Source organism: Mytilus trossulus, chromosome 7 (assembly GCF_036588685.1).
Source record: "Mytilus trossulus isolate FHL-02 chromosome 7, PNRI_Mtr1.1.1.hap1, whole genome shotgun sequence".
NCBI lineage: Eukaryota > Metazoa > Mollusca > Bivalvia > Mytilida > Mytilidae > Mytilus > Mytilus trossulus.
In genome coordinates this window covers 70,597,861-70,622,568 of record NC_086379.1, presented here as the reverse complement: position 1 = coordinate 70,622,568, position 24,708 = coordinate 70,597,861, and the positions used below count along the sequence as shown (strand labels likewise).

At 32.9% G+C, this 24,708-nt stretch overlaps 1 protein-coding gene across 2 annotated transcripts; it reads right to left on the bottom strand.

Moving 5' to 3' along the window:
* Positions 1-6,806: 6,806 nt before the first annotated feature.
* Positions 6,807-24,019, bottom strand: LOC134725715 (uncharacterized). 2 transcript variants are annotated; one of them, XM_063589747.1, is made up of 3 exons: positions 23,755-24,019; positions 15,689-15,709; positions 6,807-7,227 (listed from the first exon to the last, which is right to left on the bottom strand). In XM_063589747.1, exons 1-3 carry the CDS (start codon positions 23,915-23,917, stop codon positions 6,950-6,952), a joined length of 462 nt encoding a protein of 153 aa, XP_063445817.1. In that variant the 5' UTR covers positions 23,918-24,019; the 3' UTR covers positions 6,807-6,949. The 2 variants fall into 2 exon arrangements, with proteins under 2 accessions (XP_063445817.1, XP_063445816.1); XM_063589746.1 differs by lacking the exons at positions 15,689-15,709; positions 23,755-24,019 and adding exons at positions 8,106-8,126; positions 9,857-10,070.
* Between the last annotated feature and the right edge of the window lie 689 nt (positions 24,020-24,708).

The following is a 24,708-nucleotide window of genomic DNA, read 5'->3' as shown; positions in this document are numbered from 1 at the left end:
AAAGATACTTTTATCTCTTAAATCATGCAAATTGCTAAATATTTGATTTTATATTTTATATTTGAATTATATAAATTTGAAATATTTGTGGCATTTTTCTTAGGAAAAAGAAATACAGCATCTGAAATTTATATCAAGCTTTTATGTAAGGTTATTTGTTATAAGTGATTAGTTTCTGACAATTCAACTTGTTTATACAAATAAACATTATTTCATATACTGAGAAATTAGGTGAAAATGCATATTTTAAATTTTGCAATCGATGAAGTGTCATCTAATCGAGGAAATAAAAATAGCGATAAAAAATGTCTAAGCAAAGTTAATATTTTATCGTCTACATTATGAAATTCGGTATGTATACAAAGAATGATAAAACTTAAATGCTTTCGAATTGTAAAATTTCATATACTCTGTAGCAACATTCTAGCAACGACGCAATACGGATTACATATATATTCCAGATGATACGATCTTCCGGGGAAGTCATATACTCGTAAATTTTACGGACATCATCACGAGTTGGTTGACCGTTATGGAATATTCGTTTCATAGAAGATATCGGATATGTACAAATCATTCCAACTACAATACAGTCTCCTCCTCTTATCTTAGTAATGATAAAAGATGCGATAATCGTGCGTTTTGTCTACTAATTACTAATTTTGAATTCTGTCCTTTTTGATATTTCTGTATCAAGTTTGACTTCAAATGTGTGGCAATCGCAATCCTGGTCAACGTTTCTTGATAAGAAAATGCGACTTATCACTTCCATTTTTATGTTTTGAGTAAATAGTCATCACAGGTACCAGACTTATAATTTAATAGGCCACACCTACGTTTCGTCTTCATAAGACTCATCAGTGATGCTCAGATCAAAATAGATAGAAAGCCAAACAAGTACAAAATTGAGGAGCATTGATGACCCAAAATTGAAAAAGGTAGTTCCAAATCCGGCTAAGGTTATCTATGCATGGGTTAAGAAAATCCTTAAAATTTCGAATATAATTCATACTTTTGCAAACAGTAAATTTATGAAAATGATCAAAAGATCCCTTTTTCCAAAAAAAAAAAACCATTAAAAAATAGAAAAACTAACAATGAAAATATTCCTGACTAAATTGTTAACGGCTGTACTTGAAAACCTTAAGATTAAATCAATTTACATGTTTAATTAAACAATGATTACCAATTAATTTGAATCATATATATAAATCACTTGTGTAATCCATGATTTCCATCGCTGTGAAATAACACTTTTCTAAAACAACAAGGGTGAAAAAACAATTGGCATAGTTTTATAATTAATTGTCAGATTTGTGTAAGGTAATCGTTTTTTTACAACTAGACCAAAAGCTTGGATAAGCTAAAGCAGTGTTATTATAATATTGTATAGAAATGGTAACAGGAATTGATTTGACGTATTGGTAAACTAAATATTGGTGCACGTAAATAGTGAACACAACGCATCTCATCAAATGCTCTTTTTAATGATCTTATAAAGCATTCCTATATAAACAATTATGGCCTAATTTCATATCATAGAGACAATGGGTTATAGTTACGTCAAAAATGAACTAGATGTAAAGTATTGGGTAATTTTGATAACTATAATATGGTTAATATAATGTAATTATCCCCATCTGCTGTGAAACCTTAGTTTAATTGTATCACATACAGTTTTTTGAACCTGAAATAAAACGGTAACAACGAAATGTTATAATTCAATTTTTGCACACGTAACCCATTTTGAAAAGCATTCAATCAACGACAGAATCATAATACTCCTAACTTTGTTACAATGATACAATTAAATCTGATTAATTTGTATTAGATAATCCACCGTGTTGTTGTATCAACTCTGCAACATAACTTTCGAATGTGCACTTTTAAGTCTTGTCGAAGGCATTATCACGGATTAACAAATGTGATTGACTTACAAACAAGGTAAACTTTGCGAGGCAGTGTCGCATTTCAATGAAAAGATTATCAGAACAAGCTATTGCACTAAGTTCCAAGATAATTTGAATAATCAAAATCCTAATATCGGATGTATAATCGGACAAATTAGGGGCAACAGTAGTTTGCCGATGTTAAGTTCTCTTTCAAATAATATGAAATAAAGATATAATAGTTACCAAAGGTACCAGGACTATAATTTAGTACGCCACATGCGCGTTTCGTCTACATAAGACTCATCAGTGACGCTCATACCAAAATATTTATGAAGCCAAACAAATACAAAGTTGACAGAGGCATTTGTCTCAAAAAAAAATCCCATATACCTTAATATAACACACGGTACTTAACTATTTTTTTTAATAATGACACCCAGTCCCAAATTCCCGTTATTTTTTTTATTTCTAGGTTGTCAAACCTACTTAAACTTAATATGCCGTAAATCTACATTGATTTATCTACACAATGGTATATGACACGACTATCATTGTTGTCGGGATCATTAGTAGCAGGCCTCAGAAGTCGGTCAACGGGATGTTTTTTTGCATTCGTCTCATTTTTTTGGCATTTTTTATAGGATTGTTTTTGAGACAAGTGCCTGTGAAAGTTGAAGAGTATTGAGGATCCAAAATTCCAAAAAGTCATGCCAAATACGGCTAAGGTAATCTATTCCTGGGATAAACAAATCCTTAGTTTTTAGAAAAATTCTAAATTTGTAAACGGGAAATTTATAAAAACGACCACATTATTAATATTCATGTCAACACCGGGCTGGTGATACCCTCGGGGACCAAACATCCACCAGCAGTGGCATCGACCCAGTGGTGTAAATAGTTATCAAATGTACCAGGACTATAGTCAGTACGCCATACGCGCGTTTCGTCTACATAATACTCAAAAAGGAAAGCAATTAGTTATAAATTTCATGCATTCGAAGTGCTATACTGGAAAAAAGTAAAATCAGAAAAATACAGAGGTCTGGAAAAAATTCAAAACAAGAAAACCCTTTAAGGAATGACTCTGCTAATTTTTGCTCCGTCTATAAAAAAATAACAACAATAGAAAATGATGCACACTGAATATCTCGCTACGCGGGTTATTTTAAAGTGTGCATTACATTTTTATTTTATTTTGAATAGACAGAATAAATATTATAGTCACGGGTTATGTTCTTCTCATATATGTTATGATGGTATGGTTCTGAACCCCTAACGGGAAGGATTGTGCCTTATATTCATCTGATTAAGACATAATCTTTCAATCAGTTAAATTGAAGTCCGGAGCTGGGATCCCGTACGAAAATTTTAACAGGAGTTCGACTGGACTTCTGCTGGACTTAAGACGTATTCCAGTCTGACTTTGAAAAGTCCAGTCTGACATGAGCCGTACACGTACTTTTTCTCATACTTCGGTTATTTGCCAGCCGGTATTTTCTTAAAAGTCCAACTGCATTTTTTGTAATTCTGACAAGAAAATAAACACGGCTGGACTTTCGAGGAAATTTATTCTTTCTGTAGAATGCTCAGCATGATTTTCGTCTTAGAAAATTTTACAGTAATTTATGAGCAGGAATTTAGACTTCGAAAATTTTCATCAGCCAAATCTGCCCTAACAGAAATAAAAAGTTTGCAACTAGGTTTCTGTTCTTTCAGAGGAAAAATTAATTACTTTAAAAATGGAAAAGAGTTAAAAATGAAAATTTGCAAGTTATAATAATGATATCATATTTTTTACAATATACTTTAACTATAAGATTTGATCTTTTCCTAAGATTTTCAATTCCATTATTAAATAATTAACATGTAAAGACTGTAAATTAACTGGAAAGTTGAAATTTAATATAGGTGACTTATTTTTTATTGAAGTATATCCCAGTTAATATTTTCAACAATTATTTAAAAGATTTTTACTTTTTCATGAAATAAAACCCCTAGCAAAATTACATCTGCCAATAGGTCAAATTTATTTATTTTCTATTATATTTATATTTAATAAGATGAATGCATAAAATTAATAATTATCATCATTCTTTAACATCAATTAGAAACTTGAGCCATAACAGTGATTTGATAGCAATAGGCCCGAGAACACAGTTATTTCGTAGTGCATTTCTTTTAGACAATAAACTCAAATTAAAAAAATCGCACCTGCTCTTTCTCAAAAAGATTTTTACAGTGTAGTGTACTACCAGTGAGACAAATAATATCAAAATTATAGAAACTTCTACCAGCTCTAACTCTAAATATTGACAATTCTGTGTTAAGGGGGTGTAAAATTCAGTTTGACAGCTTCAGACGTGATAAAATTTGACCTTTTGTAACTGGACCAAATCACTTCTGTACATAAAGATTCAGCACCAAAATGTTTTAAACATGTAATAACATCCCCCTACTTAATATTTCATGCATTTAATATCAAGAAATAACTTGGGAAAGTGTATCAAATAAAACATGCAAGTTATACACTGTTTACACTAGGGACTATATTCGTAGAGAACGAAAACCAAAGGACGATAACTGTGTCCTTGGACCAATAGTCTTGTAGATGTGAACCATCTGTTTTTAATTAACCTCAGTCTGGACAGGTCACAGGAAGTAGCATCAAGAGGTTGATCATGAGGTCATTTGAAGGATAACACATTTCTAAACACATATATCTGCAATTACTATCAATTTTATTAAACATTTCATAATTGAATAAATTAATAATTGATTTTTCTTTTTTTTAATATATTACATATTCAAAATTAAGACATATATGCAAGCAATCATAAAAAGCAAGTTTTTCACGGCTCCTCAAACAACCTCATGTGTTGCAATACAACACAATTTGAAATTTGAATAAACAGGAAGATGTGTCTTCTTTCTTGAAGAAAATGAGAAATTTACATTGGATGTAAAGCAAATGTTTGGAAGTAGTTCTCTTCACATTACTTTTAAACAAAAATGGACCCTTTTAACTGGCAATTTAGGAAGATTGCTGTCTGCATGTATTTTGGATTGCATATTCTGGTAAGTACAATGTAATTGAATTCCCCCATTTTGGTGATATTATCTGATATGCTTAATTTTTGAAGAGTAAAAAGAATTTAAAAAATACTACATTAAATAGTTATTCATGCAAAAAAAATCATTTTAGTGATTTTCAAAGCTTTACGTTATTTTTATGCACTTTAACGTTATTTAGACTTATTATACATGTATAATCATGATAATTATCCCCACAAGTTTTTAGGAGTAAGCATTTAGCTTCACAATTCCCAATTTCTTGGTTTGCCAGTAAGACAGTAGAAAAAAGAAAAAGAAGTAAGCAGTATATATGCATAATGGCATCTGATTTTGTTTTTTTGTTTTTATTTTCAGATTGTAACAAGAAATGCATATACAATCAGAAGAATCCTCCATCTGAAGAAAAACTAAACAGTAGTGGTTCAAGAGGGAGGGTTCTGTAGGGGTGGACCCCTCTTTTTGTGTGGATCAGCTCCTTTTGAGGTCATCTTTGAAGGTCAAACACAATTTTCTGAACTCCAGCTGGACTTTTTACAGTTCAGCTGGACTTCTTAAAGTTCAGCCGGACTTTGTAAAGTCCGGTTGAACTTTATAGAGGCCATATTTTTGCCAGAAATGCCGGCTGGATTTTTTCAGACGTTGGACTCTCTTAACCGGACTCCTGCTAATTTAAATATTTCGAGCCGGTTTACGGCTAATTGTGCTGAAAGTCCAGCCGGGTTATCCATTATAAGCAATTCAAAGGAAAGTTAAAATGATTATTACAAGTACGGTTCTAGTGCGGCTACTGTCCGGCCGGTGTTCGTGTCAAGTTTTTCGTACGGGGATGTCAGTCAACTGCTAGTAGTCTGTTGGTTTTTATGTATTATTGTCATTTTGTTTATTTTCTTTTGTTAAATCTTCTGAGATTATACTCGGGCTCCTCTTGAACTGAATTTGAATGTGCGTACTGTTATGCGTTTACTTTTCTACATTGGCTAGATGTATAGGGGGAAGATTGAGATCTCACAAACATGTTTTAAAAACCCCTCCGCATTTTTGCGCCTGTCAAAAGTCAGGAACCTCTGGCCTTTGTTAATCTTGTACTATTTTAGAATTTGGAGTTCAGTATGGCGTTCATTAGCACTGAACTAGTATACTTATTTGTGTAGGGGCCAGTTGAAGGACGTCTCCGGTGCGTTTATTTCTCGCTGCATTGAAGACCTGTTGGTGACCTCCTGCTGTTGTCTGTTCTATGATCGGGTTTACAGACGGTCATTAACACAGGTTAAAGCGGCATATTCTCTCTTATTTCGAAACACCTGGTGTCCTTCTACTTGTGAATCGCGATTTTTATGTGCTAATATTAAAACAAATGACGAGTCGGGAACAAAGATGATTTAATCTGACCCGAAGTTTCATCATTTTGAATAGCATTATAAGTGATAAAAGGTCATATTTGTTTGTTGGAAGCAATACATTGTAGTTCTGAATCCCCCCTTCCGTGTACTTTTCAAATAGATTGGTTGTTGGTTTCTTAACGTCCAATGCCATACATTGCTTACTATTCAGGACGAGAACAAGTTAGCAATGATTACAATAGGTAGGTTGGGATAATGATTGTGGAAATTTGGACAGCCACTAAAAAATGAGGGTGTAGTGGATAGGGACAGCCATTTTGCCTTGTCACAGGCCATCGTCGAACCCTCTTCAAAAACTTAAATTGTATACTAGTAACCGAGCCATTTTGTATGTCTCTTCAAAAGTAACTTGGGTTTGAATTTCCTCCCCTCTTCTCTCCCAAAGAAAAAAAATTGAAAACAAACAAACAATCAAAAAAATAATAAATAACAACACAAAAAACCATACGAACAAATATATCTTTGTAATGAAGAGTTGGTTATTCTTTAACAAGGACTTAGCTTAATCGGCAAGTTATAATCAAAAGAGAATATAGTTTCAAGAGATTCCTTACATTTTCACACATTTTTGTTTTCATATTTGCTTTACAAATCTACAGTTGCTTTAGGACAAGCCATCCAGGACATACGAGCTCCCCACATTTTTGTGTCTGCATAGGTGTATATCTTCATATTGAATCCAGATTTAGAGAGATTGGTTACGTCTGTGACAAGTCTAGAATTGGAGTCCTTCGAAGTGTCATACAGATATAAGCCGTACACTAAGGCTGGAACATCAGAAAATGGTGGGTTAAAAGTAATGTATCCTGAAGCTGGAAATTTGATCTCTGGATAGGCATGCTCACCAAAGACTCCAGACTGACCTGTGTCGAAAATAAAATTTTATATAAAACACGTGAAATATTACTTAAGGAGCAGGATCTGCTTCCCTTTCCGGAACACCTGAGATCACACTTAGTTTTAAGTTGTGTTCGTGTTGCTTATTATTTAATTTCCTATGTAATGTCTTGTGTTCTGTTTTTCTACTTCTGTTTTTTTGTCATGGCGTTTATCAGTTTGTTTTCTGTCTACGAATTTGACTGTGCTTCTGGAGATGTTGAAGACGATAGATGGCTTTTAATTGCTTCCATCAAATATGTCGATAAGTGATTTATTGTTAAAAATACCGCATCTCCTTGTTTTCATATTATAAGTGTCTTTCTTCGACATCATTTGACCAAAATAAAATTATTTTCTTTGTCAGTAAGCTTTTTAATAGGCCTTTTTTTGTGATTCGCCATTCCATATGAAGTGGCTCTGTACTTATACATCCCGTCATTGTGCTGTTTATTTAGTATAATTTCTGTATTTTTGTCTTTCTTTTTGCTTTTACGCTTTGTCTATATGCCTTTTTGTGTTTCTTTCTTATAAATGACGTGGCTCTGTATTTATACACCCTGTCAATGTGTAATTTTGTCATGGTTAATGTATGATAATATATTTGTTTGTTACACAATGTTTAATCCACCATTTTCAATATATGACAATGTCTGTAGCAAGTTAGGAATATGACAGTTTTTATCCATTCGTTTGATGTGTTTGAGATTATGATTTTGGCACTTAATTAGGGACTTTTCGTTTTGAATTTCCTCGGAGTTCAGTATTTGACTCACACCAAAAAGCAAGATATACAGTTTTCAGTATATATACTAAAGGCAGGCGTAAAAAAACATTGTTTTCGATACTGTTCAATAATACTTACATCCTTCTCTGGTTCTTGACGCTGTGAACAAATATCAAAATGTCAGTGAACGAAACACCATGCCATCTTTAATTGAATAGACTTTATTCATTGTAAAGGAACATCTGAAGGTTAAACACGTACATTTTCGATAATTTGAATTAAATTAATTATTACCCTATTCTTTAAAATGAATCGATTACGACCAGAATTTTTTTTTGCAAATATACAACATTTTTAAATCGAATAATATATGAGATAGAAATGACGCGAAGCAGAAATGGCGATTAAAGGTTAAACAAATAATCTTGATCATGGTCACCTATCTAGACTGAATGCATGCATGTTGGCCCGTTACACCACTGTCCAAGTGTAGGGGAGGGTTGGGACCCCGCTAACATGTTTAACAATCCTGTATGTACAATGTATGAGCCTGTCCCATGTCGTAAGCCTGTAATTCAGTGGTTTGTGTTTGTTGAAATTAGGCCGTCAGTTTACATATGTAATTTCGGGACTTTTTATAGCTGACTATGCAGACTAAAAAACACATTTTTTATCGAAAATTTCCGGGCACCGACTAAAAATTCGATGTGTTGAAAAAAAAGTCCCATAAGTTAGTGCAGAGAAGAGACGACACTTTGTAAACGACAAACACATTTGCCTTATATTATCGATTATTCGAGTTAATTGGACATTAAATACATGCAATTCGTGCTGTGAACATCACATGGATAGTCGAATATTTTTAATCATTAGTAGAATTATACAGTTGTAATATTCATATAATGTATTTATAATAGCCGAATTTGGTATTTGTCATTTCTTGCCGGGAAAATACAGATATTATAGTGTTATTAACTGGCTGTTTCTGTATTAGCACTGGTGTTGATTGCAGGTTTGCTGTATTGGCCTCGAGCACTCTAATTTGAATAACGCACTACGGTTAAAAAGCAATCGAAAAAGCTAAACAAGAAATATAGATAAGATGTCCTAAAAATATAATTGTAAATTAAACAACTCTCCACAAAAGACCACATGACAAAGGAATTAACATCTATAGGTCATCGTACGGTCTTCAACAATGAAAAAAAACATACATTCTATTACCATTTCAGAATAACATTGTCCGAGAATTCGAATGAATCACGCTTTAAAACTTGCAAGATGATTTTCCTTGATCAATAAAATATTCAAGACATTATGTTTAAAAGTTTACAGTTATATAATGACGCAAAATATCTAGATAAAATCATGCAAATTACAATTAACCTTTAAAATAGCATATATAAACGAATATGTCAAAAACTAACAACTTAAACATTTAAGCCTTATGATTTCTTAGAACTTCCAAAAGACATATTAAAGGAATCTATTAAATCAATTCAATCAATAAAAGTGTTCGTAGATAGTAGATGTTTTTGTGTTCTGTTAAATTGTTCCTTTTAAAATTGTTATACGATGAAAACTGATGTACCCATATTTTGACTATATTATTAATCGTGACTTTTTATTTAACGCATCATGTAAATATAACGGAATTTGATGAGACTGTTATTAAAGTGAAAGGGTTAGCGCTTTAGAACAAGGTTTAATCCACCATTTTCTACATTTGAAAATGCCTGTACCAAGTCAGGAATATGACAGTTCTTGTCCATTCGTTTTTTATGCGTTTTGTTATTTGTTTTTGCCATGTGATTATGGACTTTCCAAATTGATTTTCCTCTGAGTTCAGTATTTTTGTGATTTTACTTTTGAAATAGTATTTTACTCACCTTGTTTTATCTGTTCGTTGATGTATTGTTTTAGCTCCCTGTTCAGTTGGGTTGTATCAACACTACCAATCATCGTTGCGTTTAAATGGTCAGGTAGGGCAACCATATGTGCAATTTGGATAACCAACACAGCTGCCAGTAAAATTTTGGTGTACATTTTATACATTTTGACGTTATGTAACTAATAAAAAAAAATACAAATTTCGCAAGATACTTATATATTTTTGTTTATATGTATTAGCTGGTTGTCGGATTTCCTATCTGAAGTTTCCTTTTTCCGTTTTTTGTTTTCTTTACAATAACAATTTAGTCCAGTAGTCAGCACTTTTTTCTTGACTTGACTCATCATTGATATGGTGATAATCTTAAATTAAATTTGATTTTTTTAAAACTCTCTTTTTGGCTAAACCTTTCGGAATTATCTGTCTTTGATTGGCCTTTATATTTTTTTTATTCGTTCGTCTGGTATACAAATAGTGATTCCAGGGTTATATGATTAGTTTCTGAACAAGGTATTTTTTGAACATTTCAATATATATTATATATTAATCGGGTCTCTGACAGGGAATATACTGTGACATTTCCGATTTCGAGTTTTTGTCTACTGACCAAAAGGCATATATATTACGGTCCACAAATGTCTTTATGTTTCTTTTCAGTGTGGGTATTTGTTTTAACAATACTAACTGTATGTGTAAATCATCTCAACAATACAGGTAAATTTCGGTCTTTTAATTTAATTCCACTTGTCACTTAACTGCTAGTAGTCTGTTGTTATTTATGTATTATTGTCAATTTGTTTATTTTCTTTTGTTACATCTTCTGACATCAGACTCGGACTTTTCTTGAACTGAATTTTAATGTGTGTTTACTTTTCTATACTGACTAGAGGTATAGGGGGAGGGTTGAGATCTCATTAAGTAGTTTATGACCCGACTGTCTGAAATGCTGAGACACTTGGAGTTGTGGCCTCTTTGAAATGGAGGCTACAAAACGAACTAGAATTCAAATTACATTCATACTTTTGCAGGTTACATTGCAAATGTTCTATATAAAAAAAGAAAATATAGGTCACCGTATGGCCGCCAACAATGAACAAAGCCCATACCGCAAAGTCAGCTATAAAAAGCACCGATAAGACAATGTAAAACATTCAAACGAGAAAACTAACGGCCTTATTTATGTAAACAAAATGAGCGAAACAAAACAAATATGTAACACATAAACAAACGACAACCACTGAATTTACAGACTCCTGACTTGAGACAGGCACATACATAAATAATATAGTTATTTTCGGTTGCCTTACTGTAAAAAGTTAATGAGTAATGCAGCTGTAGGCAGAATTTGCTGCTGTTTTCATCACACGAACAATATTCTCCAGAAGTACTTCTATGATCAGACTCGTCAGCCCTAACACACATGTTCCGCATACTATTGGGTTGCCTAAAAGCTATCACGGGGTGCTCGGGCAAAATATGTGTTAGTTTAGAACCTTTTTTTTTTCTTTTTTTTTAAAAATTAATCAAATAAAATTGAGAATGGAAATGGGGAATGTGTCAAAGACACAATAACCCGACCATGGAAACAACAACAGCAGAAGGTCACCAACAGGTTTTCTAAGGATTTTTCTATCCCAGGCATAGATTACCTTAGCCGTATTTGGCAAAATATCTTGGAATTTGGGATCCTCAATGCTCTTCAACTTTGTACGTGTTTGGCTTTATAAATACTTTGATATGAGCGTCATTGATGAGTCTTATGTAGAAGAAACGCACGCCTGCCGTACTTAATTACAATCCTGGCACCTTTGATAACTATTTACAACACTGGGTCGATGCCACTGCTGGTGGACGCTTCGTACCGAGGGTATCACCAGCCCAGTAGTCAACACTTCGGTGCTGACATGAATATCAATAATAAATTTCCTGTTAACAAAACTTGGAATTTTTCGAAAACTAAGGATTTTTCATATCCCAGGCATATATTACCATAGCCTTGTTGGTTAAACTGTTTGGAATTTTGGATCTTCAATGCTCTATAACTTTTTACTTGCTTGGCTTGTGATATGAGCGTCACTGATGAGTCTTATGCAGACGAAACGCGCGTCTGGCGTACTAAATTATAATCATTGTACCTTTGATACATTCAATGTAGCGAAAAATTCTAGCACCCGGAGGCGTCCCTCAGCTGTCCCCTAAACAAATATATACTAGTTCAGTAATAATGAATGCCGTACTAAACTCCAAATTGTACACAAGAACCTAAAATTAAAATAATACAAGACTAACAAAGGTCAGAGGCTCCTGACTTTGGATAGGCGCAAACATGCGGCGGGGTTAAACATGTTTATGTTTTCTCAACCCTCCAACTATACCTCTAGCTTTAGAAAATTTTAATTGCACTTTTCTAGAATTCTCATATCATGTTCATGTCAATCAAGTTTGAGCAATCAGTTATACACTCAAAGCAAACCTTTAAACTTAAAGAATTTGGAAAATTAATCTAAAGGGTGTATCTTATCAAACCAAGAGTTCCAAATGTTGACGATGAAATCGTCCCTTCGTAAATTTCACGGACGCCATCACGATTTGGTTGACCATTTTGAAATAACCATTTAACAGATGATATCGGATATGTTCCTTACGTCGTAACTACAATCCCTTTCGCTTTCATGAATGTAACCAACTAAATTAAACTATTTACCGGGTTTGTTTTCTCATAAACAACACGCCGAGTGCAATATGTGGAACAGGATCTGCTAACCCTTCCGGAGCACCTGAGATCTCTCCTAGTTTTTGGTTGGGTTCGTGTTGCTTATTCTTTAGTTTTCTATGTTGTGTCATGTGTACTTTTGTTTGTCTGTTTATCTTTTTCATTTTTAGCCATGGCGCTGTCATTTTATTTTCGATTGATGAGTGTGACTGTCCCTTTGGTATATTTCGTCCTTTTTATATGGTCACCGGATGACTTTAGAGGTCAACTCGATAATTGAATAGATGGCGTATAGGCTAAAACACACACGAATCGAAGTTACCTATTTTCCTGCCCATGCACTGTTTATTGTTTTTTTTTAGACTTTAATAATTTGGATAAATATTTTACAATGTTATAAATCTAATATGAGAATTTGATTAAAATCTGTGAACATGAATTTGACAGCTAGTGCCCCTATAAGAAACCAAAGTTTTTCTCCTGACAACATTGTATCTTATTTATATTAAATGAACAACATATAACTACTTTAAATAGACAGTTCTGTGAATTACCTGGAAACATCGCGAAACAAACATGTTGTGCAACACAAACTTGACAAAACTAAAAATAAACAATGATTGGTTGGCTCTTACACAAAATGCGACCGTGTGTTTTGCGATTTATTGTTGTTTCAAAATACACAATGCGAATGAGAAACCCGTTATTTTATTTTATTTTCAAACTCTGTATATTCTTTTTGTGTTGTTATGCTGATTCCTTTTGTACCGCTCATCGAAAGTCTTGTACTGTTCGTTTTGCGAAATCCTACCAATTTGGCAGAAATGTAAATGAAACAGCGTGACAAATTTTCAAAGCTTTTTCAAGTGAATACTAAAGCTTTTCAAGGAAAATTCGCTATTAAGATACGTTAGATTCGTGGATGTTCTCTCCTATATATTTTTGTATACAGAACACTCTAAAGTAAACTCAAATTTTTGTGAGCTTGACTTTGACCTCAAGTTCAAAATACTGGATTCCTTAGATAGGTTCTCTCAGATTTGGCATTTTATGACTTAAAAAGATTTTGTGTCAAGCCCTTTCCAACTGATGGTTTAAGCTTATTCCTATGTTGTGCTGTTACACCCACCACTGTCCCGGGTAAAAAGAAGGAGGAGGATATAGCGCATCACAATTGTAAAACCCACCACATTCTGTATGAGCCTGTCAACAGTCTGGAGCTTTTAATTTAGTGATTAGCGTATGTTCCTGCATATCATAATTTTTTTTTTTTTTTTTTTATATAAATCAAACTGTCGGGTTTCTCGTTTGAATAGTATAACAAGTTTTCATGCCGGAGAGATTTAGGCTTGCTAATATTTTTATTTTTAAATTAATCCCTTTTAATTCGAAACAAAGGTTAAGATCATAGAAATTTACAGACGGTCATTAACACAGCTTAAAGCGGCATTTTCTCTCTTATTTCGAAACACCTGGTGTCCTTCTACTTGTGAATCGCGACTTAAAGTGCTAATATTAAAACAAATGACGAGTTGGGAACAAAGATAATTTAATACGACCCGAAGTTTCATCGTTTTAAAAAGCATTATAAGTGATAAAGGGTCATATTTGTTTGTTGGAAGCAATACATTGTGGTTCTGAAATCGCCTTTCCGTGTACTTTTCAAATAGATTGATTGATTGATTGTTGGTTGCTTAATGTTCAATGCCATACATTGCTTGCTATTCAGGACGAGAACAAGTTAACAATGATTACAATAGGTAGGTTGGGATAATAATCGGGGAAATTTGGATAGCCACTGAAAAATGAGGGTATATTGGATAGGGACAGCCATTTTGCCTTGCCACAGGCCATCTTCGAACCCTCTCTTCAAAAAGTTAAATTGTATAACCGAGCCATTTTGCATGTCTCTTCAAAAGTAACTCGGGTTTGATTTGCTTCCCTCTCCTCATCCAAAGAAAAAAAAATCAATCAAAGAAAGAAATAATAAATAACAACACAAAAAACAACACGAACAAACATATCTTTGTAATGAAGAGTTGGTTATTCTTTAACAAGGACATAGCTTAATCGACAAGTTATAATCAAAAGAGAATATAGTTTTAAGAGATTCCTTTCATTTTCATACATTTTTGTTTTGATATTTGCTTTGTTAATCTACAGTTGCTTTAGGACAAGCCATCCAGGAAATACGAGCTCCCCACATTTGTGTGTCATCATAGGTCTTTATCTTCATATTGAATCCGGATTTAGATAGATTGGTAACGTCTGTGACAAGTCTAGAATTTGAGTCCTTCGAAGTGTCATACAAATATAATCCGTACACCAAGGCTGGAACAGCAGTAAATGGTGGGTTAAAAGTAATGTATCTTGAAGCTGGAAATTTGATCACTGGATAGGAATGCTTGCCAAAGACTGACCTGTGTTAGAAATAAAATAGTGTATAAAACACATGAAACACAACTTAAGGAGTAGAATCTGCTTCCCATTCCGGAGCACTTGATATCAACCTCCCCCAGTTTCAGTTTGGTTCGTGCTGCTTAGTATTCAGCTTCCTATGCTGTGGCTTGTGTTCTATTTTTTGTCTGTTTGTCTTTTCCATTTTTGCCATGGCGTTCTCAGTTTGTTTTCGATTTAAGAGTTTGACTGTCCATCTGGCATCCTTTATCCCTATTTTATAGTATCTACAGATTACAAGAAGCTCTACGGTTGTCACCAGTGCTGCAGGGATCGCTCACTATATCAATGAACTTGGTTTTCTTGAACAAATTGTATTCTCATCAATTTCCTCTGTAATGGTTCTGTTTGTTTGCCTCTATTGAGGTCATTAAACATCTTTTTTATATTTGGTATGCTTTTTTTCAATATTGAAGAAGATTCTTTAAGGTAAATACTGAACCCCGAGGAAAATTCTGAACATAAATTCCTGATCAGATGGAAAAATCAAAAGCTCAAACACATCAAAGGAATGGTTTAAAACAACTGTAATATTCCTGACTTAATACAGGCATTTTCTTATGTATCAAACTTGGTTCTATAGCTAGCTTAACTTCTCACTTGTATGACAGTATATTGAGGCAAGTCTCATTGTTTTCAGTATTAATCATTAATACTTACATCCTTGTCTCTTTACTGATGCTGTAAATAGAAATAGAAATGTAAATACTAACAAACTCAACACATCTTTAATTAAATAAACATAGTTCATCGTAAATGCACATCTGATTAGCTACCATGCACATTTCGATAATTTAGATATTAAAACTTTTACTTTACTCTAGATATATCAATAACCATTAGAAGATAATTTATTTAAAAAAAACAACATCAATGAACTATTGAAGAAAGGATGATCAAATATCTAAAAAGTAATTTTGACCATCGTCACCTATATGCACTGTTTGCATACACTTTTTCGGGTATTTTTGAGATTAATAAAATATATGTCTTGCGTAAATAAATTTCGTTGAAAGCACTTCAACATAAAAACAGTTTCTTTTAAGAACAACTTCTTAATTCCTATACTGAAAGCTTAGATCAAAATATATAATTTCAAGAGAGCAATTCAAACATTGTATTTTAGCTGCTTATAGCAGATCAAATATTTCCAGGCACCGAATGGAAACTGTGTGTGTAAATAAAGGCGCCATGAGATAAAGTTCAAAGGAAAAACGACAGTCTGAACAAGACACTCATATTCTACTTGTATGATCGATTATTCGCAGAGTTAATTGGTCAAGTAAGTCGTACTGTTAACATCAATTGGACTGAAAATTTTGTCACACGAGATTACAAGCTTACATCAAGTTGAGAATGGAAAAAAGGGCATGTGTCAAAGAGACAACAACCGGACCATAGAGCAGAAAACAGCCGAAGGCCACCAATGGTTTCTTTAATGCAGCGAAAAACTCCTGCTTTGCTTCAGCTGGCCCCTAAACAAAAATGTGTACTAGTTCAGTGATAATGGATGTGATACTTAACTACGAAATATACACAAGAAACTAAAATTAAAAATTATATAAGGCCAGAGGTTCCTGACTTGGGACAGGCTCTAAAATGAAGCGGGGTTAAACATTTTTTTTTGAGAGCTCAACCCTTTACTTATACCTCTAGCCAATATAGAAAGAAAAAAAACACACAACAATACGCACAGTAAAACTCAGTTTAAAAGAGGCGCAAGTCTGAATACAGAAAAGATAATAAAAGAAACTTAACAACATGACAATACATAAATTAACAAATCACTACTAGCAGTTAATGATATGCCAGCTCCAGATCCCAATTAAATTGATTGAAATATTATGTCTTCATCATATGAATATAAAGTGCAATCCCTCCCTTACGAGAAGAACATATTAACCCCTATCATGCCAACAACTGGTTTCAGAATAAATGTGTTTATTTCCGATGCAAAGAACCTATAAGGTGATCAATATTAAAGCCAAAATATGCAATCTGCAATGACCTCACAACAACATCGTAACTATATCACTTCTTAATAATTCTGTTTAAACATGCTTACATAATAACCGAATTTGGTTTTTGTATTTATTTGCCTGGAATATACAAATGTATCCTTTTAATCAATTGGTAATTCCTGATCTTTTCCTTACGACATAGACATTATAGATTGAATTCTCGTTACTTAAGTCATTTAAATGATGCTGAGCTATAAAAAAAATCATAATTATTGGACTCTTTCTTCAAATATAAGAAGAAGAAGACATTCGAGAAAACACAATTAGAGAACGAAGCGGACCAATACATCCAAAATATACAATTATAAACACAAGAAGAAGATAAAGTTTAACTACGCAAACGGAGACACAAATATTGAAGAACGCAAAAAAAGTGCGCTGAGACACTGAGAAGTATTATAAAAAATGAAAAAAAAATCGTCAAACCTTCTTCTGAGGGAATTAAAACCTTAGTTTCTTTATTATTTCAAAATAAAAATTCTTAAACGGCCAATCTTTGAAAGGATTATTATAAATCATAATCACTGAATTCTGAACTGATGAAACACTAGGGGACTGACAGTCCACTTACTTTCCACCAACACAGGTATCGGTATCAGATCAATTAATATACAAACATAAAACTTGTTAAGTGTTGATTTCCTTTGCTCTTTCATATAACCTTTCTAAAAGAGTTTTTGAGTAAAGACCCCCATTTGTAAAAGATATTAAAATATCTTTGGGTTAATGGCATTCGAATAGGCTAAATAAAGAAGCTATAAGAATAAAATGTGCTATAAATTCCAATGAGACAACGTTTTACAAGATACCAAAATGACACAGAAATTAACAGGTATAGGTCACCGCTCTTCACAAATATACAAAAACCCATATTCTATGAACATTTCATGTTAACTTTGTCTGGGAAGTCAAAAGGCTTGTTTAAAATGAATAACGCATTCAAACTTGCAAGATGATTCACCTTGAACTGCTTTAGAAATACATTTGCTTTTTAATACTCATGACCTCGAATTAAATGTTTTCAATTATATAATAATCTCCATAATATCATGCAACCTTACAACCACAATAATAAAGCGTTATCATTTATGACAAAGCACTTCAAAAAGACATCTTAATTGCCTGTGTCAAACCTAGTGGTATATTTTCATTGATGTATTGGGTTAGGCCCCTGTTCATTGTTGATGCATCAATACTACCGTGTGCAATTTGGATGACCAACAAAGTAGCTATTAAAATTTAGGTGTACATTATGACGATATCTACCTTAATTGAAAAAAAGAAATACATTTGCAAGCTGCGTAAATATGCAGGACTTTTAAACTAATTTGAAATGTCAACAATGACTTAATTAATTTAAAACAAATCGCGCTTTGTCGTCTGTGGCAAATGTTTTTTTTCTCTCTCTCGGTAGCTCGAAGAAAAACTTGTATTATGCAGTCGACCATTTTACTTTTTAAACCTCCTGCGTCATTTTTTATTTGAATTGAACAGATACATTTAAATAATTGTTAATATCGCAGTTTACTTTACGATTCCCTTCAAATATTGTAATTTTTATTAAAAAGCAACGTCCCTCGACCTTATTCCATTGGTCCGTCGCACTTAAGTTTGATATACCTCCGTCATTTAGCAAACAAACAACCATCGCACTTTAGCGTAAGACACCATCGTACTTTAAGGTAGACCATCGCACTTAGCATTCTATCTTACTTTTTAATTATAGTTTTCCATATGTGACGTCATTTTTGTGCTCTTTCAGAAATTTCATAAATTCAATGTTACGTATTTTTTGTGCCTTTTCGCCATCGTATGTGACGTCATTTTTATGATTTATTGGGTTGAGGCCTGGACTGTGTCGGGTGTGTCTATTCTGTGTTGGTCTTAGCATTGTGTATTCGGGTTTAGTTTTCTGTAATTAGTTAATACTTTAGTTTCATTAAATATATCTCTTTTATATTCATTTGATAAAATTTACTGTTTGCAATAGCATTAATTGTTCTAAATAATAAGGATGTTCTTATCCCAAACATAAAAACATAGCCGTATTTGACACAACCTTTTTCAACTTTTGATCTTCAGTGCTGTACAACTCTGTACTTTTTTTTTCACTTTCGATCTTTTATATCTTGGCGTCATTGGTGAGTCTTGTGTGGAAGAGGCGCGTTTTTGGCGTATTGAATTTTAAACCTGATGCTTTTTGTTATCTATTAATCATGTATTTCTTTGTCTAATATGTTCTCCTATTTATTTGTATTGTAGTCCTTTAATATTATGTTGTCATTTCAATGTTATATTTAACATTTCCATTAAAGTGCGAGGTTGGGCATGTCACAAAACCAGGTTCAACCCACCATTTTATCCTTTAAAAATGTCCTGTACCAAGTCAGGAAGATGGCCATTGTTATATTATTGTTCATTTCTGTTTGTGTTACATTTTAACGTTGCGTCGTTTGTTTTCTCTTATTTTTTAGTGTAAATTTACATTGCGATAAGACGTGCCACGGTACTTGTCTATCCCAAATTCGTGTATTTGGTTTTGATGTTATGTTAGTTATTTTCGTGGGATTTTGTCTGATGCTTGGTCCGTTTCTGTGTGTGTTACATTTCAGTGTTGTGTCGTTGTTCTCCTCTTATATTTAATGCGTTTCCCTCGGTTTAAGTTTGTTACCCCGATTTTGTTTTTGTCCATGGATTTATGAGTTTTAAACAGCGGTAAACTACTGTTGCCTTTATTTAGCGTGACCATCGTACTTTAAAGTACCATCGCACTTGAGAGTCCTACATACATATTTGTAAATGTGCATTCAGTAGTGACGCATATCCTATCGAAAGTTTCCTTTTCCGTTTCTTGTTATTATTTCAATAACAACGTATCCAATATAAAAAAAAAGAAGATGTTGTATGATTGCCAATGAGACAACGGTCCACAAGAGACCAAAATGACACAGACATTTACAACTATAGGTTACCGCACGGCCTTCAACAATGAGCAAAGCCCAAACCGCATAGTCAGCTATAAAAGGGCCGGATATGACCATTTAAAACATTTCAAACGAGAAAACTAACGGTCTTACTTCTATAAAAGAATGAACGAAAAATAAATATATCATCAAGACGTCATCACTTTTATGCTGATATTATGCTGACAGGCATTATCATCGATATGGTCATAATTAAAAATTAACTACTTTTTATTACAGAACTTTATGAAATAATAAGGATTTCTCCATATATTTGGCAATATCCTTCAGATTGTAGGCACTCAGTGCAATTCAACATAAAACATTGTTTGGCTTTTTTAAAGAGCGTTACTAATGAGTCTTTTGTAGACGATACGCGTCTGGAGTACACATTTTTATTTTTAGAATCTATGATGAGTTAATTTAAGAACATATCCGTTGTTCGACCTTATGCCTTTTTTTTAAACATACTTTTCTCCCGTTTTTTGTTTGGAAAATAGTGTTTGTGCTGTTTTTAGACCCCTCACCAAAATTTGTTACATAAAATTGAGAATGGAAATGGGGAATGTGTCAAAGAGACAACAACCCGACCGTAGAAAAAAAAACAACAGCAGAAGGTCACCAACAGGCCTTCAATGTAGCGAGAAATTCCCGCAGCCGGAAGCGTCCTTCAGCTGGCCCCTAAACAAATATATAATAGTTCAGTGATAATGAACGACATACTAATTTCAAAATTGTACACAAGAAACTAAAATTAAGATAATACATGCACATATTTAAAAAATGCGGTTTTTATCCCATGCAATCTTAGGTTTAAATATAAAAAAAAGAAGATTTGGAATGATGCCAATGAGAAAACTGTTCACCAGAGACCACAATGACACAGACATTAAGAACTATAGGTCCCCGTACGGCCTTCAACAATGAACAAATCCCATACCGCATAGTCAGCTTTAAAAGGCCCCAATATGACAATGTAAAACAATTCAAACGAGAAAACTTTGTTTTCAGTTTAGACTTGTTTATATATTATTTCGTTTGGGCTTGAATTATATGTTCCCTCCGATTTATATAATCCGTTTATTATGTTTTGATTATTCAAAAGTCAAGAGTCTATCCTAAATTCGGGTAAACTGAAGAGACATTTATTGTCGAAATCCGGAAATGGTGTTAAAACTATTAGCTATTCATGTTGTGGTTTACAATCTTTTCCGCAAGTTTATTGTTTTCTACTTGGTATTAAATTCATATACAGATTCGTTTTGTTACTGCTGGTGGACGCTTCGTCCCCGAGGGTATCTCCAGCCCAGTAGTCAGCACTTCGGTGTTGACATGAATATCAATTATGTAGTCATTTTTATACATTTTCTGTAAACAAAATTTTGAATTTTTCGAAAAACTAAGGAACTTCTTATCTCTAGAATATTTAACCTTAGTCGTATTTGGCACAACTTTTGGGGAATTTTGGATCATCACTGCTCTTCAACCTTGTACTTGTTTGGGTTTATAACTATTCTGATATGAGCGTCACTGATGAGTCTTATGTAGACGAAACGCGCGTCTGACGTATTAAATTGTAATCCTGGTACCTTTCATAACTTTTTGTTACAACTAGGATCAACTAGCAAAGAGGTTATAATTTAACCTCCTTGCACCTAGTGATCAATTTATTTGGCAATCGTCAACGTTCAACGAATCATGACTTCGAGGCTGATATAAACGGTTTTTGGAGTCGAAAAAAAACATTTCTGGTTTAAGATAGTAATCGTACTGTTTTAAAAAAAAAAACACACCAAGACGAATTTATCAGCCTACAAGGAATGCCGACTGTATGATCGAAAATATATTCACTGATTGTGTGATTTGGGCTCCTTCTCGAAAGTCAGACACGACAAAAATTCTTGCTACTTTCTTTAATTTCACTTACAAATATATCAATAATAATCTGTCACGAATTATAAAAGCATAACAGTGGCGGATTGATAACTTTTTATAATGAGGGTCTGCTCACTGACATAAAGGGGGGGGGGGGGGGGGGCGCTCAAGTCATGCTTCAGTGTTTGTTAACAGTTCAGTTATATTGACAATTTAGGATGAAAAACCCAAACAAACATATATGGTAAGTGTGATAATAATTATGATCTAGCTGCAAAAAACTGTGTAAACATACATCACAAACAAACAACACATGCGACTAAAATTTTGACCAAGACATCAAGAAAAAGATTTTTTGTAGTTGATTTTAGATTAACAAAGACGCCGATAAAACGTTTCGTAGATAATAGTACGTACCGTTTATAGCATTGACTTTCTCGATTAAGTGCACATTACGTTACAGATAAATACAACAGTATCAATATTTAATTGTTTAAATTGGGAATTTTGCAAAATTATCAAATTTTCTTTGGTGTTTTTTTTTGTTTTTTTTTAGAAAAGTGCCAATGTGTACAGAATAGTTAGCACTGTAGTTATGAAGTTTGGATACTTCTTTTCTAAACTAAATAAAAAATGCGTGGGCTTTTCTTAAGTTTTATCACCATAGCAACCAATGTTTTCCTTGGAATTTTTATTTGCAGAATATTGCAGTTTAAGAGCTTAAATGTCCTGAATTGTTTTATTACCGATAAGAAAAAACAAAAAAACTAACGAAAACTTTAATTTACTATCGTCTAGTGTTATATAAATAGAGGATGTTTATTTTCAAATTGGAATATGACTGCATGCAATGCATCACTCACAGTCTTTTCTGTTCTTTTGATAAGGTTCAACAAATATAATATATAATACAATTTGGGGATGTGGCTCATAACAAGCAAAAGATTAAATAAAAACGACATAAATATTGATTCATATTTCCAATCAAAATGTTATTATTTATTTTAGCATTTTTGACACAATAATGACTACACTATCGCCCAAAACGATTCACATCACACGAGGTAGTCCCGATCATCAGAGTGTGATTTCAAGCTTTGTTCAACGTCACATAGAATTGTCTCAACCAATACAATGTTTAATTCGCTATCACCATTTACAAACAGCTAATCGAATACAAAGATATTTGTTCTAGGTATGTTTACTTTTGTAATTAAAAGTGAGGTTTTGTTGGTTCATTCAATCATGTTGCTCATATGTGTTGTAACTTGGAGATGAAAAGTTCTGGCAATATTTTACATTGTATTGTATAATAATGCATTCGGTATACAGCAAAAAAAAATGTGACCTCATAATTAAATTTAGCTCAGTGAAGTATGGAGAACAAACGAACCACACGGTTATTAAAAAAACAAAATCAACCGGTTGGGGGAAAAGATAAACCTGGAAAAAGAAATAGAGTAACAATTTCTAAAATTATGTATCCATTTTAACCGATTTTTATTATAACGACCAGTTGATAAATTTTGTAACAATGTTAGTATCGCTTTAATGTTTCAGTAAATGGACAAAAAAAACCAATTTAATTACGTTGTTGCAGAATATAAAGGAATTTTGGGGATATCATTGTTGGTAATACAAGATGAATATAACGTCTCTTTATTGATTGAATTTCCGTTGTTTGGGACAGTTTCAATCATTCAGAATGATTTGGTGTGCTTTTTTTTTTTAAATATTACTGATAATGCTTTATATTATGATAGGCGGATTATTTTGGAAATAGTAAAACGGAATTTCTAGTATGAAGAAAAGATATGTTACTAGTATTATGTCAAATATCCTGCTGTTATTGCATTACATGTCTCACCTTTAATTTGAGCTATTTCTACCTTCAGTGCTTTATTGTCATTTTCCAATGCATCTATTTTCCTTTGAACTATTTTGTACTCTGGAAACAAATCTAAAACAGTTTCTGTTCCCTGGCATATTACTAGTGCAAGAAAACATAATAATAGACATTGGGACTGCATTGTTTTAACTTCCACTCGAAACGATTAATACGAATGGGCACACTTATTCTTTTTATAGGCTTGAACATTATAACAAACTACAGATGCTTCCTGTTTACGTCTCTTAATGTAAATGAATATTCATATCTACTTACATGTATCAATATCAAGTATAAATCACATCCTTTAAGAATGTCGTTGGGGTTGCAAAATTTCCTTCCATTACGCTATTGTGATACATATTTCCAATATTGGTTAGCAACAATTTGAAAAAAGCAAGGATACACAAAATACTGGAAAAATAAAAAAATCATAAGTGGACGACAAAAGCCATAGATTTTCATAAGAATGGCATGTAATCTGATAATCAAATATTGAAGTGATTCGGTTACAATAGATATATCAAAGTAGAATGTTAAATAAGACTATTTTCTTCCCCTCAAATTAACATTAGTTTGAAGAGATTTTTTTGCATTTACCCGGCAAATTTTACGTGTTTCTGAAACCAATTTGTTTATTTTCTATTGTATGCCTCTATTTTATGTGAACATTTTTGTTTTTCTCATGACCATATGACAATCAAATCTTTGATTGCTATTCAAAAAAAAAAAGTTAGAAGTTTTGACAGTATTCAATTTAAAAAAATGTCACAGATTTGGACTGATGAAAAAAAAACCTTGAAAGACAATTGTTAATTGATTTGACCAATTGTTTGTGATGACAGTTAGATACAGGTCAAGTTTACCGGAAGAAGTTGTTATGAAGGAAGAATTGTGTTTTTGTTCTTGAATACAGGAAGAAACACCATCCTT